The following is a 16,433-nucleotide window of genomic DNA, read 5'->3' as shown; positions in this document are numbered from 1 at the left end:
AGAAGTAGGGTCTGTTGCTCAGCCCTCCTGCTTTCAATTTTCTTAGGAAGACCCCAGTAAAACATTTTCAGCCTACTCACATACATTTGTAATATAGGTCTGATAGTTTAACAAAGGGAGTATATAACTGTTGACATAACTGACATAACCTTACTCAAACCAGCAAACCCATAACTAGCAGACAGAACAACCAGTGGACACTAGTACTCTTGAATGCTTCCCAGTGCAAGATATAGAATCCACTGATAAAGCATACCACATTAGGTAAATGAGCATTCATCATTCTGCATGAATATGTGAATGTACAGTAATTCTGTAGCAGGTTTGGTTATTTCTTTCAGGAGTTTTGTGATTCCTGTATGTTTATATCTGTGTACGAAAATTATACAGGATCTTTCTTTAATGCCGCACACGCACTCTTGAGTGCGTTGGCTACCTGTGTTGTACCTCTCCTGTATGTGTGAGAGAATCATGTGATATTCTTTCTGCTGCTGCCACCTGGCCTTAACTTATTATTTGTATTAGGGAAGGTTGAATTGCCAATGTCCACGTTGTCCTGCTGGCCCACACTCCGCAAACCTCAGAAGATCTTCAGATGGATCCCAGCAGACTGTTGCAGGATAGTCACCCACGCCTTAGTCACTAGCAAGCTCGACTACGGAAACGCCCTCTACGCCGGCACCACAACTAGGAACATCAAAAAACTAGAACTCATCCAAAACGTCGCCGCCAGACGCATTCTGGAATTCCCTCGCCGAGAACACATCTCCCATCACCTGAGGACCCTCCACTGGCTACCAGTCGAGAAGCGAATCAACTTCAAGCTACTCACCCATACGTACAAGGTCATACACAACGCAGGACCAGCCTACTTGAACAACTGCGTCTCCTTTCACACCCTCGCCAGATCCCTCCGCTCCACCAAGATGGCTCTGTCCACCATCCCTCGCTCCGCAAAACCACCGCCGGAGGGCGATCCTTCACCTACGCTGCAGCAAAGAGCTGGAACAACCTCCCCCTGCACCTCAGACCAAGCACAGCACTCACCATCTTCAGGAGGAACCTCAAGACGCAGCTCTTTGGCTGAGGCCCTGCCCACCCCAGCGATCTGAGACCCTCATGGGGTGGTGGCCGCACTTTACAAAAACTGATTGATTGATTGATTGTGTTCTGAAGCTTAGTATAAAACTTTCCACTCTAAATAAGAAAAAAAAAAATCTGCATTACTAATGCTTGTTTCAAAGCACAATGTGAGTGAAAGCGTGATGTGAGGGGAGCTTACTTTTGGTTTTACAAGTAAAAGAAGCACTTTTTGAAATGGAGTAGGCAATTTTGTAAAATTTCAGATGATATTTAAAAAGTGTCATTTGAACCACCTACAGCCAATATAGGCAAGTTAGCCAACATATCTTTGCATGCTAGAGGTTTTGTTCCCATAATGAATTAGTTAAAAGAAAAATGTCAACACACTGCAGTTGAAAAAAAAAAACATATAAATATATTTGATGGTATCCTATGTCATAATAAAACTGTTAAAAGCAAAATTTCAACATGTTGTTGGCTGAAAAACCCACCACAAAACTAGATGATGGTATCCTATGTCCTAGTGCCAAAGTGCGGAGATGTAAAATGCAAAATAGAATTTAATGCCTGGCTTTCTCCCTTTTCTTGATGTAAATGCCAGCATCTCCTGCGAATGGGCAAACATTAACACTCCTTGGAAAACCGGCTTGCTAATAGGGCCTGTTTACCAAGAACAATGCGAGCATGAGCAAGTTCTATTTTTGTAGTTTTCTTTAGCATGAACTTGACCGGGAGGAACTGGAGCTCTTTACACAAGCATTGCTTACATTACACAAGGTTACATTCATTTTTATTATTTTAGGCATGGAGAAATTAAGTAATTTGTCCAGATTCACATGATGTAACCCTTTAACCTTTGTTTTTTTCTGTGAATTTGTTTGTTTTTTAAAAGCAAAATATAATTACCGTACATTAATACAAACACTACTGTGCACAATCAACTCCCAGCATGCGCCTAACCCTACACCACGCAGGGGCTTTGGCCATGCACGGCAGAGGGTTGGTGTGTGAGTGGGTGATTTTTTTTTCACTGGGCTTCGTACCCACTGACCAATCTCAAAGTTACACTGGGGGCCGTGCTGAACTACATGGAGGTTCCGCAATTCTGCGGATCAGCCACCAAAAAAATTGGGACAATTTCTTGCCCATTAAGGGGACCCCTCAATCTGCCCTGTGGGTTCAGGATACCTGCATCTTGATATCTTATGTGTTTTCACAATTTATGTTTCCCTCTCCTGGGCCAAGTGACAAACAAAATGGCAGCGGCAACTTTCCTTTCAAGTTGCGGCCAACTAATTAGGTCTTTGCTTTTTCCCCAGATCCACTGGTGGATCCGGGTCCCTAGATATCTATATTTTCTTCACTTTAATAACTCAAACTACTGAACAGATTTACAGCTAATACATGATCTGCGGACCAACATTTAGCTTCCTCTCAAATTTGGTGTAATTCCGTTTAGCAGTTCGGGTTGTCTCCATGTCTACAGATTGCAAAATCCCCATAGAAGTATGTAGATGTTCTCAGCTCTCGCTTGACGAAAACCTTTGAGACAGCAGCTGAACTAACTTGAGTACCGGTACTGAAAAATTTCATTAAGATTCATCAAGTGGCGCCAAAGTTCTTGGCAAAACAAAAAACACTTTGTCTATGGGAAAAGGTGGTCATAACTATAACTATACATACATATATATATAAATATTATTCTATGCTTAACATGTATATAGGTCACTGCATAGTTGCCATATGTTATTTGAATAGATGCTTATAGGCTTCTGTTTTATTTATCTATCCCAATATGAAAATTGTATCTACAAGTGATTCACTATTGAAAGAGTGAGGAAAATATAACATTAAAAAAAAAAGATTAGTTATACAAATGTAAAAATTAATTAGATTAAAGTACAGCAACACTTGAAAGTCTGTGTTTAAAAAAAACTACTTTAAATCTTGATATATTTTCTTCCTTATACATGTATACCCTCTCAATGTACTTGTGTTTCTATATATTTATTACTTTACTCCTACTGTAGAAGACTCTCTCCATTGCACTACTCTGTCCCACCCTATACCTCTCGCAATATAGCCTCTGCCTCCACTCTCTGACTCATTCTAAACCTCATTCAACTACTATGATCTCCAAAATAACCCTTTCTCGACTCTACCCTCAACTATCCCTCCTTGGATCACCCTAAACCTCATTTTACTACAACAATCTACCAAACAACCCTTTCTAAATTCTTCCTTCATTTATCTCTCCTTTGACTCATCCCGAACCTCCTTTTACTAGTATAATCTCCCTAATCCTTTTCTAGAGACTCTTCCCGCCACCAGCTCTCCTTTAACTCTTCCCAAACCTGACATTACTACTATGATCTTCCAAATAACACATTCTAGACTCCTCGATCTTCTATCCCTCTATTATCCTATGCAATCCAACTAACAGACACCATTCAGATGAACTCATATTTCCCTATATTAGTCCACCACTAGTACGTTTTGGGTTCTGAAAAGCACTTTGCTGCCTTGTCACTATGGTGCAAGAGTGGCTGCGTTGGTGCTAGGCAGCTAATTTTAGCACCAGCCCTAGGGAAAACACAGGAATGCGCCATATTGTTGTCTGAAGAGACTCAGGCTGTGCCTCTTTTAAGTAAATGAGGCTCTAAATTCTTTAAGAACCTGTCAGCCAATGCAGTCCTCAAAATATTGGGGAGTGTGCGCCCTCTTGGAACATTGTGAATGTTGGATTTTTTGAAGACTGTAAAGTAATTTTTGCGAGTCGAGCAGAGATTGGGGGGACTCTCGATTAAAGCACTGACATAATCTAGGCATGCCCCTATGACTGTCCTTATAAAGGTGGCCTTGCACCTGTCCTGCAGAAATGGTTGGATCCTCAGAAGCAATCTGATATAATGGATGCAGCTTTTGGAGGGTGAGATTATCTGTTGCTGCATTGACCTCGTAGGTTCCAGAGCAATTCCCAAGGCTGTCTTTCGGAAATGTCTATTCCACAGTTATTGATGGTCTGGTTCTACCTTGTCTAATACAATTTCTGGACTAGGAACCATCAGGTTGGCCTTGTTGGCATTTTATACACCACCAATCTATTTATTTGAGGTTAAATAATGATTATTAAATGTTCCAGAATTCCCTTAATAAATCCCCTTAAATAAAAAATGTTGTTTTCATCAGCCTGATAGCAGAAACTTACAGATCTTTCAGACAACAAATATTGCAGGAACCCTGCAAAATGATTACGAGGAAGCAAGTCAGTGGAATTGGTGGGTGCTTCCGTTACATTCATACAGCCCCTAGTTACTTGATCCTGTGAAAGCTAAACCAGCTAAAAGTCTCAGTGGTCTGCTCGTGACATTAATCTTAATCTCCCTAGCAGCAGGATGGAATTATTAACAGTGCTGAATGAATGAGAAGTCGAACATCATTATGCTGTGTAAATGGTTTCTGTTTTTTCAGTATCTTTACAAAATGGGCCTTAGCAATTGGGTGGCAACCAGCTGGGCCCGGCATGTCCACAGAAGACTTATCCAGCAGTAGCTGATTCCATGAGCGCTTCGAAGCAGCTGGCTTAATGTTTTCTTTCAAAGAGTCATTAGCAATTGGTGCAATGAATGGTGTAGACCGGTCTGCGTTTTCAATGTTGACTTTAGAGGAAATACTGTCATCCTTTCAGCTCGCTTGTCTGCAGCAGAGAGCAATATATTCAAGATCAGGACATGATGTCTACTGATTGAAGTTTGGAGGGCTTACGTGTTTCCGGTCAGAAGTATATCTTTTTATTCCTAGTCCAGACTTAAAAAACATCAGGACTGTCCTGGACTGAATGTGTGAGATTCTCAGTCTGGTTTTAGCACTTTTGTTGTCCTTAAATGACAGAATTTTTATTATACATGACTTAACTAAGACTATGATGTCATTTTTGTTCTTATTAACCTATCATCTTACTTCAAGACAGAATAATAATTCTTTGGAAATAAACTACCTATCTTTATCCCTGAGCTGTAATAAAGGATTGTTTTTGTTTAATTATTTCCCACATGTACTGTTTTCTTAGCTTACCATCTAATGAGTTTTAACTGTCAACCTTACCCCCTAACTGCTTTTTTCCGGGTGTTTTATTTGAGTGAAAGAAGCTCCGACATAAAACAATTTTGAGATAGAGAATGTAGCTTTTTGTAATCCTTTTTAAGGGATTGGTTGATTTCAGTTGAGTCTCCGGGGTCAACATGGAAGTCCCTATTTACTGGCATCTGACCTGCTTCCTCCCTCTCCAGACACCTAACTACTGAAGGCCAAAAAATCGTGAGCTCCTGCTGCTCTCGGCTGGGAACACAGTTGCCAGGCTGGAGAGAGCCTCCACAGGATTGGCCGCATGGCAGGCTGGGAGGCTGTGTCTGCGGGCAGCCTGCAGGGAAGAGGAGCGTGGCGTGGGACGATGTGGGAAAGGTAAGTGTTTATTTTATTTTTTTAATGGAATTTTAATAAATTTTAGACCCCTTTCCTGCGCGCCACACCTGCCCCGTCCCGCTCCTTTTGATCGAAGCGAGGTGCGACTGGAGAGGGGGACTGTATTTTCAGTACATTTGGGTGAGTAGTAAGGTTCTATACTACTGCCCATGCCTGAAGTACAGGAAGACTGAGCTGCTTCTGCCTGTGATGTACCTAAGTAGTGAATAGCATTGTATTGTATTCCACGCCTAAAATACCCTGGTGAAGACTATCAAGAAAGAAAGAAAGTAGGCTCACTAAACTAAAGTAATAAAAAATCATATGGATTGAGTGGACAACATATTCAATAAGAAACTGAAACCGACTAAGGGCTGTTCACACAGGTGCGGCTCCTCCGCTAGGGCGAAGGAGCGTTGCCCCCCAAGCCAGCAGCTGCAAACCTTTCACTAAAAAATGGTAATGACCTATGTTTATTATCGTTTTTTTAGTAAAAGGGGCAGGGCCACGGGCTGTGACGAGCACTCACCCTCATTGCGCATGTATGTTTGGCCGGCTGTCTCGGGTCAGCCAAGCACACATGCACAGTAGCCTCTCTCTATCCTGGCACTGTGTTGCCAGGCTGGAGAGAGCAGGCACAGGCTCCCAGTCTGCCTGGGAGAGCTCCCAGTCAAACCTAACGCTGCTTTGAGCAACGTCAGGATTGGCCGCGGAGCAGGCTGGGACCTGTGCCTGCAGCCTGCCTATAGGAGAGGAGCAGTGCGATGGTGGCGGCTACGATATAGGTGCATTTTTTAAATTTTAATTAATCCCCCCGCGCCGCCCCTATTAAGCACTGCAAGCCGCTCCTGTGTTCACACCATACTAAATAATTTCAAATACACAAATTCAGAATCAGTCGCAAAAGGCATGACTGTTCTACCTACCAATAAAAAGGGTTCCAGAAATGAATCTCCAAAAATTTAAATAAAGAAAAAAATTGAGACAAGACTCCTCCAAGAAAGATCAACAGTAGTTGCATCTCTTCATCAAAAATGACACTGCTGCTGGATATGGAAATAAGACCAGAGAAAATAGCTTTAGACTGTGTAATGGTAGCAGTCCTGTAATTACCATTGTAATATTTTTTTAAGTGGAAGCTTATTATCACTAATTGTCCCAAGTACATGATGAATTCACTTTTATGTTCAAGAGCAGGGGTTAGGTATTGGGCTAGCGTGGTGACCGCTGAGGAAAACCTTAGGTGCAGTGGCAATGACACTGTACTTCATTTCTTTGATACTATTTTTTTTTTTTTACCATCAGGGACCTTGAAATCTCAAAAACATCCAAGAAACTCTACAATAACGAGCACTGGCAAAATCAAAAGGCCTGGCCTTGGCAAGCATGCAACATTTTTTGCTTACTTATTTATTTTTTGTGAAAATAGATGTAATATGCAAAAACAATTGAGAAACATAAAAAATAAAGGAAAGGGCTTTCAGCCCAAGTGTGCCACCTCTGCCACATGGGCACTTGTGATCAGGTAAAATACTGTTAGTCACAGTGCCAGGCAACCAATTGACTAAGAAGACTGACCCACTGCCCCAAGCTGCAGCTTAGCGGACGAAAGTAAAATGTGAATGGCGCTTACATGGACCAGTTGAAGAAGAGGAATGCATGAAAGCTACTGCATGTGAGTGAAAATGTACGGAGATTTCATTATTTTTGTTTTTTGGCTGCCAAGGCAGCTAACGCTGCTTGTAGACCTAAAAATGTATACTTCAGGTCATCTACTCCCTCGAAACCTCGGAGAGACGCTTGGTGGGGCAAGTCTGCTCCTGCCAGTGCCAACATTCCTGGGCAGGTACCACCAAAGTTGTTGCAAAGAACTGAAGGCGCTGAGTTCTAAGACTAGCAGAGTTTGGACAGGGAGGCCTTGGACTGTTTCACTGCTTTAAAATGAGTTATGTCTCAGAGATGAACTGTAATGGTGCAACCACACACAAAGACAGATCACTATTTGTGCACCGGCTGTATAATTATAGAAACAAAGAGTTTAACGTATAATCATGCGAATCCCTCAAGTATGGTGCAGAAACAACATCTGCACTGTTGTACTGATTATTTTTAACGACCTCAAAGAATTCTGTCACAGAGAATAAAAACTGATGAATGTTTAGCGTAATCTCCGTGCAAGCGGTTCGCCTATGATGCTTGCATGGGCATTACTGTAAAACCGACTTCTTCAGGAATGTTCTCCTTTAAACTTTCCATTGAGGAGTTTCCAGCCACTTTGAATAGAAGGCTGTAGCAGTAATCCTTCTGTTACACTGGTTTGCAACTGCTGTTTAAGGAAGTTTCATAACACCTGGAACTATTTTCATGTTTTCGTTTCATGGAGAGAAGGGATTTCTGAACATGCTTGAAATGTTAGCTGTTTGATGAAGCAACAGGAGTATGTTTTTGACACCCACTGAAGATACTGTTTTACTTTTGCAAAAACCGCCAGTATTCCCAGTGATGTGCTATTCTAGAAAAGCCTTATTTTTATAGAATGTGAAATATATATTCATCATTAGCGTACTTGCTGAGTAAGAGACTTACTTAGGGGCATTCTTGCCGATCCTAATTGCACACGATACTCATCCCCTGGGGCAAATTTTTTCCACCCAACCTGGCAGTGCCCGGAGATGGCCTGTTACTGGACCCGTATAGGTGTCACCCTGCCTGCGATATTGGACATGTCTGAGGCTTGACCCTGAAGATGGCCCTTTTAGGTCTCATGGATGAGCTGATGTTGCGAGGGGTGATAGGACATTTGTGAGGCTCGCAGCTCTAGTGGCAAAAAAGAGCTATTGCACATCCCTGGCAGTTGCCAAGGCCACCTAATCATAAGTTTTGAAGATCCGGCATGGACTGGTGTGCCACGAAAGAAGAACCAATCTTTAATGCCAGGGGTTGCCCTTGGAAATGTAGTAAAATCTAAGGCAAGTGGTGAGAGTACTAGGGTTTGCCCTCTGTGATGGAAACAGAACCTGGGGATGGTGGTTGGCCTGGGTAACTTATTCATTCTAAAGATGGGGGACGGTTGGGTGCTAATTTTGGATGCAATATTTATTTTTATTGTGTTGCTGCACCTTTATTAAAACTAATAACATTTGTTTATTTTTAAAAAGAGACGTTTTTAGAGTTTGGCAGATGGGATACTAAGTTAAAACATGGCCAATATCCTGTCCGCCATATTATGAGTGCATTATAGTCTATGGTACTTGTAGGCAGATGGGATATCCTTCGCGTTTATGAGTACTCATCCACCAAACTCTACATCAGGACTTAAGATTCCAGCCTGGTTAGCTTAGCTTCATGCACCACCCATTTCCAGATTTCCAGGTAACCAGACAGTCTTGAACATTTGTAGCTGCAGCAAGGGTGTCGGACATACGTGCAGGAGAGCTGAATCCATGTAAATTTTTTAAGACAAGCACAGACAATGTAAACAAGCTTAATACAGGCTAATTTTCTGCAAATTAATTTAAGTATGTTAGAGGGTTCTTGCCATTTTACATTGAAGACCCTTCCAATTTTTGTCAACATGGTAAACAGAAACTATAAGAAAACTGAAAGCTGATATTAACCCGTGTCATACATTGATATCCTTTGATTTACCCACAAATAACAAAAAACAGAAAAGCGGTTTTTGCAAGGCAACCTCTTAACGCTCTTAAAGCTTGTATCAACTTCAAGACTTACTGAACAGTCATCAAGGCAGTCAAAGCAGCCCCCAACCCTAACTGGTATCTAAAACCAGTACCTCCGAGAGATGTGCAAAACTTGCAGTGGTGCCAAAACAAGGACCAGACATGCTAGAAAGAGAAAACCAGATGTCACATCATCTGCTATGGTCTGAAATTCCACTTGGTCTGAAATCTGCCAGGATTACTGACTGTGCCTCCATTTTAATATGAAATTGAAGTCTGTACTCTTCAAATAACACCTCTCAGCCAGATAATTATTTGGATGCTAAGGTGCAAGCAGAAGATGAAGAGGAGACTAACCATGCTTCCTTTTCTCTCTGCTGCCCTACCACCTGGACACTTGCCCAACCCCCTTTCGCTGCCAGCGTACCTTCCCATATTTGTCCACCATGAACAACCTAGCATCATCTGCCCTCACTTCTTGAGTTCTGACTCCAGACAATACCACTTCCAGCTCAAATATATTCTCCCATTGCATCCCTGTGGTTAGGTTTCTACTAGATACAGCTGTATAGTTGCACACAGGGAAACAGTCTATGTGCCAAGATTGTTGGAGTAGACAAATGGAGGAACTGGTTGGCAAATGCACGATATGTATTCAGAGGAGGTCACAAAGCAGCTTAACTGTCGACTGTGCCTCTGGGGGCCATAAACTCTAATTCTGGCTTTCTCGCTTAACCACATTCTCTCATCTTGGGAAAGTCATGTTAACTCACTGGGTTTCAGTTCACGACTGCCAAAAATTAGAAGTTAGAAATGAGATAATTGTTGCTATATAAATCACTTGTTCTGTATTCCAAAATTACTCAGATGTGAATTAGTACAGCTGTTTGTTGCTCTTACATAGAAAGCTGTTTGTGACTATCCGTGGGTCTCTTTCAATGCCTTAATCCTTCAAATCTAAGACAGATTCACAATTGTAGTGTTATGTTTAAATTTGTCAGTGAGATTTTCCCTTGGTTCCTGTTCACAGTTAACATCTTGTTCATAAAATATTGTGGGATGTATTGATCGAATGCTTGCATCAGAAACCTATGGCAAGGAACATTTCTTCATCTTCTGTAAGAAGGTCTATGTTTTATCAGGATTCAAAATGATTAATTAGCATAATGATGCTACTGCTGGTAAATAAAGACCTTTGATCCAATAATGACATTGTAGGATATCACATGGCAGGGCACGCGAATAAGATGAAATTACTTAAATGGCATCCAAAGTTATAACTAACATGACATAACTGAGTGGCTGATGACCACTGTGGCCAGACTTATCCGTGATAACACATCTCTTCATTAACAAACATACCAGCATAGTATTGTCAGTAACTGCGGGACATGCTTTTTGAAAGTCTGCACAAATTTCAGAGAGTTGTTAGTAATTCTTTTCTTTTTCAGGGGCTTGTCTTTGACTGCACCGGGCTCCCCCATATTGAGGAGCCCCCACATATGGAGGAGGATCTACGCCAGGCTGGGGGCAATGGGTGTGGGGTGGGGATGCATTGTGTCTCTGGCCTTCTAATACAGTGCTCGGAGATTGGAAGAAGAGCCAGTGCGGCAATGCACACGAAATGTGCACATCGACCCCACTCATAAAAGGGGTCATGGTTGGCGAGCGGGTTTTCTCTGCTGCTCGCCGATGGCAGTTGGATCTCTGCTTCAACCCCAGGATAATTTTGAATGCACAGGCCAATTTTTTTTTTTAATGTTTATCTTTTTTTCCTTTTATTTCAATTTCTGCGGATCCAGGCACGCTCCGCCTGTGCTCTGCACATTTTTTGGACACTGCAGCAGCCTAGTCGCGCCCTGCAGGGAGCCGCACAGGTTTTGAGCTCTGCTCACCTGACCAGAGCTTGGCTTGGTGGCGGCTCCGGCAGGGGCCCTGGTGCTGCAGGTGAGGGAGTGAATTTGTTGGAAGTGCTGTCCTTGAAAGTGGGCTGAGGAATTTAGTGAGAGGCGTTAGCAGCATTGGACCTTCTTGACTGAGTTAGTTGGTGTTGCTGGTGTCACTGCTGGGTTCTTCCTCCTAAGTTCCTTGTTTCACTGGGCCTCATACCCTGTGGACAGTTGTTTCCGGTGCCTTGCTGGCAGTGTGTTTTCTTTCTAAGGGACTTTGGTGGGAGTTACCAGTGAGACTGCTTTAGTGGGTGGTGTTGGTAATTTTTCAGTCCTTCTGGTCATTTTTAGTCCTTCCTGTGCTCCAGGTTTGCTAGACCTTTGGGCAGTTGTTTTCTGGTGCCCGACTAGCAGCGTGCTTTGTAGCATTGCAAATTTGTGTGAGGGTGGTTATAGTGGTGTTTGCCTGCAAAGATCAATCAGCATGGCAGCAAGTGGGCAAAGGGGTGCTAAGCGATCCCGGACCGAGGCACTGTTGGAGTCGTTGATGCTCTGAATGGATGCTATGGATCAGGATCTAAGATACATTGTTAGCTTAACATAGTTCCATGTTACTTACTATACCAACTGTTGATTAGAAGGCTGAACTCTTTGTTAAATTGAGATAATTTAAGTAGTTTTGTGATTCACTGAATAGATGATTGGCTGACTACAAAATGAAGTAAACATTTTAAAATGTGTTTTTTTTTATTTGAAACTTTGAATAATTTATTTCACGTATAATGTTTATTCAAACCAATGGTAACATGTTTTCTTGGACCACTTTTTATTGTGACACATCTGATTACAGCTAAGGGTGCTCTACTACCTTTTGTATGTAATGCACACAGATGTTCGTTCAGTTCTTTTACCTAAAAGAAAAACTAAACATCTCTGTGGGACAAGGAAAAACGAGGGCAATTAATACGAACTCTGAATATTTCTGCACCAAATAACAGCAAAACTGCCAAGCAGGGCTTCTTGTGTCTGGCATTCAAACTCTGAAACCACAAGCTCAAACCTCACCTCTTCAAGCTATGACATGAAACCTCTATATAATCTGGTTATGTTGTGCTATTGCATGTTTTCTATAGCAAGTATCATGTGTAAAGTGCACCAGTGACTAGCTCCAGAAATACTAGGAATCCTGATGTTTATCTCCTTCCTTCTATCTTTAATTTCATCTTCCTAATTCCATCCTACCTTACACTTTCCACAACCCCTTTCTTCCATATTTACTGTGCTTTCTTTCCTTCCTTCCACCTTTAGTTTCATCTCCTTGCTTAATTCCTTCATCCTAAATTTCTTCCCCTTTCGTCTTTACTACAATCTCCTTTCTTGCTTCCTTAAATGTGCTCACTCTAATTGAGTGTCTTGCCTTTTCTTTGCCGCGTCTATCATTTATCATTCTCTCTTCACTGTGCTTAGCTTCTCTGGCACCTCTCAGCCCCCACTTCACCGCTCTACCTTGGTACCTCCTTGCATGTATTAGCTTGTCACGGTCAGTGTTTGTATGTGTGCATGTGTTGACAATAAGTGTGTATGATTCAACTACTTTCTTGAATCCTGGGAGGTGGGTCGTGTGATGTGAATCTACAACACGAAACTCTGCACTCAGATTGCCAGGGAGATTGAGATACCCATAGTCTAGGATCTCAAGTCTCAAGTTGCAAAAAGGATAGTATTTGGCCAGAGATCTAAAAGGTGACCATGTTGCACAGTATGCAATTCTACTTGACTGGGAAGTTTGCAGAACGGGTGGATGGACAATTGAAAATCGGGTAAGTGGCATGGCTGTTGTACCATTGCTAGAGAAATGAGAATCATTGTCAGGCAGGCTTGACACATTTTGTTAATTTCATACACTATCATCCGTAGTGAGACGAAAGTGCAAGCAAAGGGCTCTCACCAATCTAACCACCGGGTATTTCCCAATGACTGGGGTTATGGGTACCTGCTAGCATAACTTTGGGATTCTTTGTTCTGTCTGGCAAACAGATCGGTCAGTGGGTTCTCCCGTTTTTAAACTGTTGTTCTAGAATATTAATATTGATTTGTGAAGTTGCTGCTCTGCTCACCCCCTGCAAATGTTCTGCCAGTAGATGTATGTGACATCACTAGGCCCAATGACAAATTGCCTGAGTCATTTCGGACAGCTGAGGGGTGTGGGTGCCTTCCTGATTCCAAATGTAATACTTGGTTGTCATGCAGTCTGTGCATATTAGCACAGCTTTGTTGTGAAGATTTTTTTGTCAAAGTTGCAGTGCCAACTTTCAACTCCAGTTTGTTGAGGCTGAGTTGGGTCTCCTTTTATGACAACTTGCCCTTAATCAACATTCTTGGCATGTGGGCTTCATACTCCTTGAGCGATGAAAATGTTTTGATGGTCACTTGTAGCCTTAAATGATCTGTCTAGTAATAAATCTGCCTTGTTTCTACTGCAGCCGTTTGTGCTACACCATTGACTCTAACATTAGATCTTACTGTGTCCTAGTCGGAGCATTGCCTTGCCAGACATTCCTATATTGGAAGCATGTGTAGCTGTTCATATTGAACCAGAGCAACACATGAAACTATCATTCACAGCAATGTCATCACCTCCCTGACTGTCAGAGTGATTCAGTGGGAAGAGAAGGGTAATGTGAACATACTGTACCTCTACGAAACAGCCACTCCCGCACATTCTCTGTCACATCAAATGACAACCACTCTGCTGTGCCCTTGGTCAGCACACTCCTCCCACTGATGAAGCGTTGTTTGGCGATGTGCTCATCTGGGCGCAGGATCTGCAGATGGATAGCAATCATACATTTATACATTGTAAACCCTCAGTGGACTTCAGTTCCTCAAAAAGGGCTACATACAAATTTAAAGTCACACGAACATAGAACCATATGTGTGTTCATTTCCTCAAAACTTGCCATATGTATTAGTACTATATCATCAGCTGACAGATGAGAAAAAGTGCATTGTTGTGTAACAAAACCGTAGTAACATTGCACATTGAGACGTGATTTTCCAGACTATGTCTGAGTCAATGATGAAGGGGAATGTAGGCCCTCTTCTATTCCTACTGTCCCAGAGCATGTTGGGGCATGTAGTCCGCTCTTTCTAGAGGTTTCTTTGGTTGCCTATGGATTTTCCTGAGGAACAGCCCACTGGGATCTGTATGAAAGCTATTCTTCCCCTAGTAGCAGCTCGTGTACAGTAAGGATTATCACAGCTCGTGGCTGCTGGTTTTGATGACTCTAAGTGTTGGTTCTGTGGCAAAATCTATATGAATAAAATGTCATGCCTGCTACTCCTGAAACGCCAATTTTGACTGAAAAGTACCACACAGGTACTTTAGATTTGGGAAGGTTATTTTCATTTCATAAACAGGGCAGCGAGGCAATAGCTTGTTTTTTTTAATCCACCACATATGTTATCATCCTGGACCAGAACTAGGAGCAATGTAGGAGGAGAGATTCAACCTAACACGGACAGAGTAAAATTAGAAAAAAAGGAGAGTTTCTGATGGGCTGATCTCTCTGACTGGTTGGTAGGAACAGGGCAAAATCAGTTGTGCAAAACAAGAAATATCATAGAACTCAATAATCATGACTTCATCAGTTCCCATGTATCATCTGACAGCTTTTGCCTCTATGTCCATGAGTGGGTGTACTGCCTGTAGTCTTCCCTCAGGATTTGAGGGCCATGGTTTGACATTCTACAGAAGCGCTCCCCTGAAGTACTGAAGGTATATTATGGCACTGGCTTGGTGTTCTCTTCCTGATTTGCTCAATTGCAGATGTGTAGGCATGTTTGGGAAGAAACTTAGTTACCTACCTGTAACTGTGGTTCTCCAGTATTGGTATCTTTCATAGATTCACATGCTTGAATATTCCCCGTCATCGAAGTGGGAGTCCCACAGTACCTTAATAAAGCAGTATATACCAGTAACATAGGCTATAATAGGATTAACACATTATCTTAATGGCCTACCTACATCATTAAAAAAAAAAAAAAACTTCACTTCTAACCACTCAGAAGAGAATGGCCTCTAGAACACTCCCAACAGAGGCTGAAGCCCTGAGATTTTTTTGCACTACTTATTAAACTTTTTATGAGTAAGGGAAGCCTCTGAGGGGGAGGAGGGTGGGTCGCATGTGAATCTATGAAAGATACCAATACTGGAGAACCACAGTTACAGGTAAGTAACTAATTTTCTACTCCAGTATCGGATCTTATATAGATTCACATGCTTGAATCAGATTAATAAGCAATGTACTAAGTAAAACATATATTCATTATAAAAACACAAATAGCAAAAAGAGACTGACCTTATCCAAAGCGATGGTGTAGCACTGACTGTCCCACTGCTGCATCTGTTTAATTGATTTCATCCAGGCAATAATGTTTTGTGAATGTATGCCTGTTTGACCAAGTTGCTGCTCTGCAGATATGGTGAATCGGCACCCAGCAAGAAGAGCTGTCGATGTGGCTACAGCCGTGGTGGAGTGGGCTCTTACTCTGCCCTGCTAAGGTTTTCTGGCTTGTGTGTGGCGAAACTGTATAGTAGCCTTTATCCATCTGGCACTGGCTTGTTTGGTAACCGAGTGTCCTTTTTTAATGCCTCCATATGGCAGAAACAATTGGTCTGATTTTCTTATGTGATGATTTCTCTGTAAATACAACAATATACATTGTTTAACATCTAAGGAGTGTAAAGACTTTTCAGCTGGTGTCAGAGGATTTGGGAAAAACGTTCTGAGAACCACAAGTCCATTTGATTGAAATTCTGACAGAACTTTTGGAATACAATTCGGGTTTGTCCTCAAAATAACATTGTCTGTAGTAAATGCTTGTATATCACTTACTTTCTTAGCAGATGTGAGAGCTAGGAATATAGCCGATCCTTGTGAAATACTTGAAATCAAATTTGTGAATCGTCTCAAATGGCAGCTTCATAAGTTGTCCCAGGGCTATGTTGAGATACCACAGAGGTGGAGGGTTTTGAACTGGTGGAAAAGTCCTGAGGAGACCTTTGAGGAATTGTTTAATAATGTGAGCGGACCACAGAGACGCCAGCAAAACTGATGTGCCAAAATCTAGGAATTGCTGCTAGGTGCACTTTTATTAAGGAATGAGATAATCCTGATTTTCCTAGATGTAGCACATATGGGAAAAATTGCTGTGGCTGTGCTGTGACTGGGTGGATGTTGGAGGACACACATCAAAGACAGAATTGTTTCCCTTTTAACTTATAAGTTCTATTTGTTGTGCCCACCCTTGCCTTGGA

The 16,433-nt window shown here is 42.0% G+C and overlaps 1 protein-coding gene across 1 annotated transcript in view; it reads right to left on the bottom strand.

The window, feature by feature from the left end:
• The window catches only part of TGFB3 (transforming growth factor beta 3), a 127,564-nt gene that overhangs the window by 25,824 nt on the left and 85,307 nt on the right, over positions 1–16,433 (bottom strand). The window contains exon 3 of the mRNA XM_069208443.1: positions 13,809–13,938. Coding sequence (XP_069064544.1) covers positions 13,809–13,938 — 130 coding nt within the window. The remainder of the gene's footprint in view (positions 1–13,808; positions 13,939–16,433) is intronic.

The sequence above is a fragment of the Pleurodeles waltl genome, chromosome 9 (genome assembly GCF_031143425.1).
Source record: "Pleurodeles waltl isolate 20211129_DDA chromosome 9, aPleWal1.hap1.20221129, whole genome shotgun sequence".
In the NCBI taxonomy this organism is placed as follows: Eukaryota; Metazoa; Chordata; class Amphibia; order Caudata; family Salamandridae; genus Pleurodeles; species Pleurodeles waltl.
This window is presented reverse-complemented; position numbering and strand designations above follow the sequence as displayed.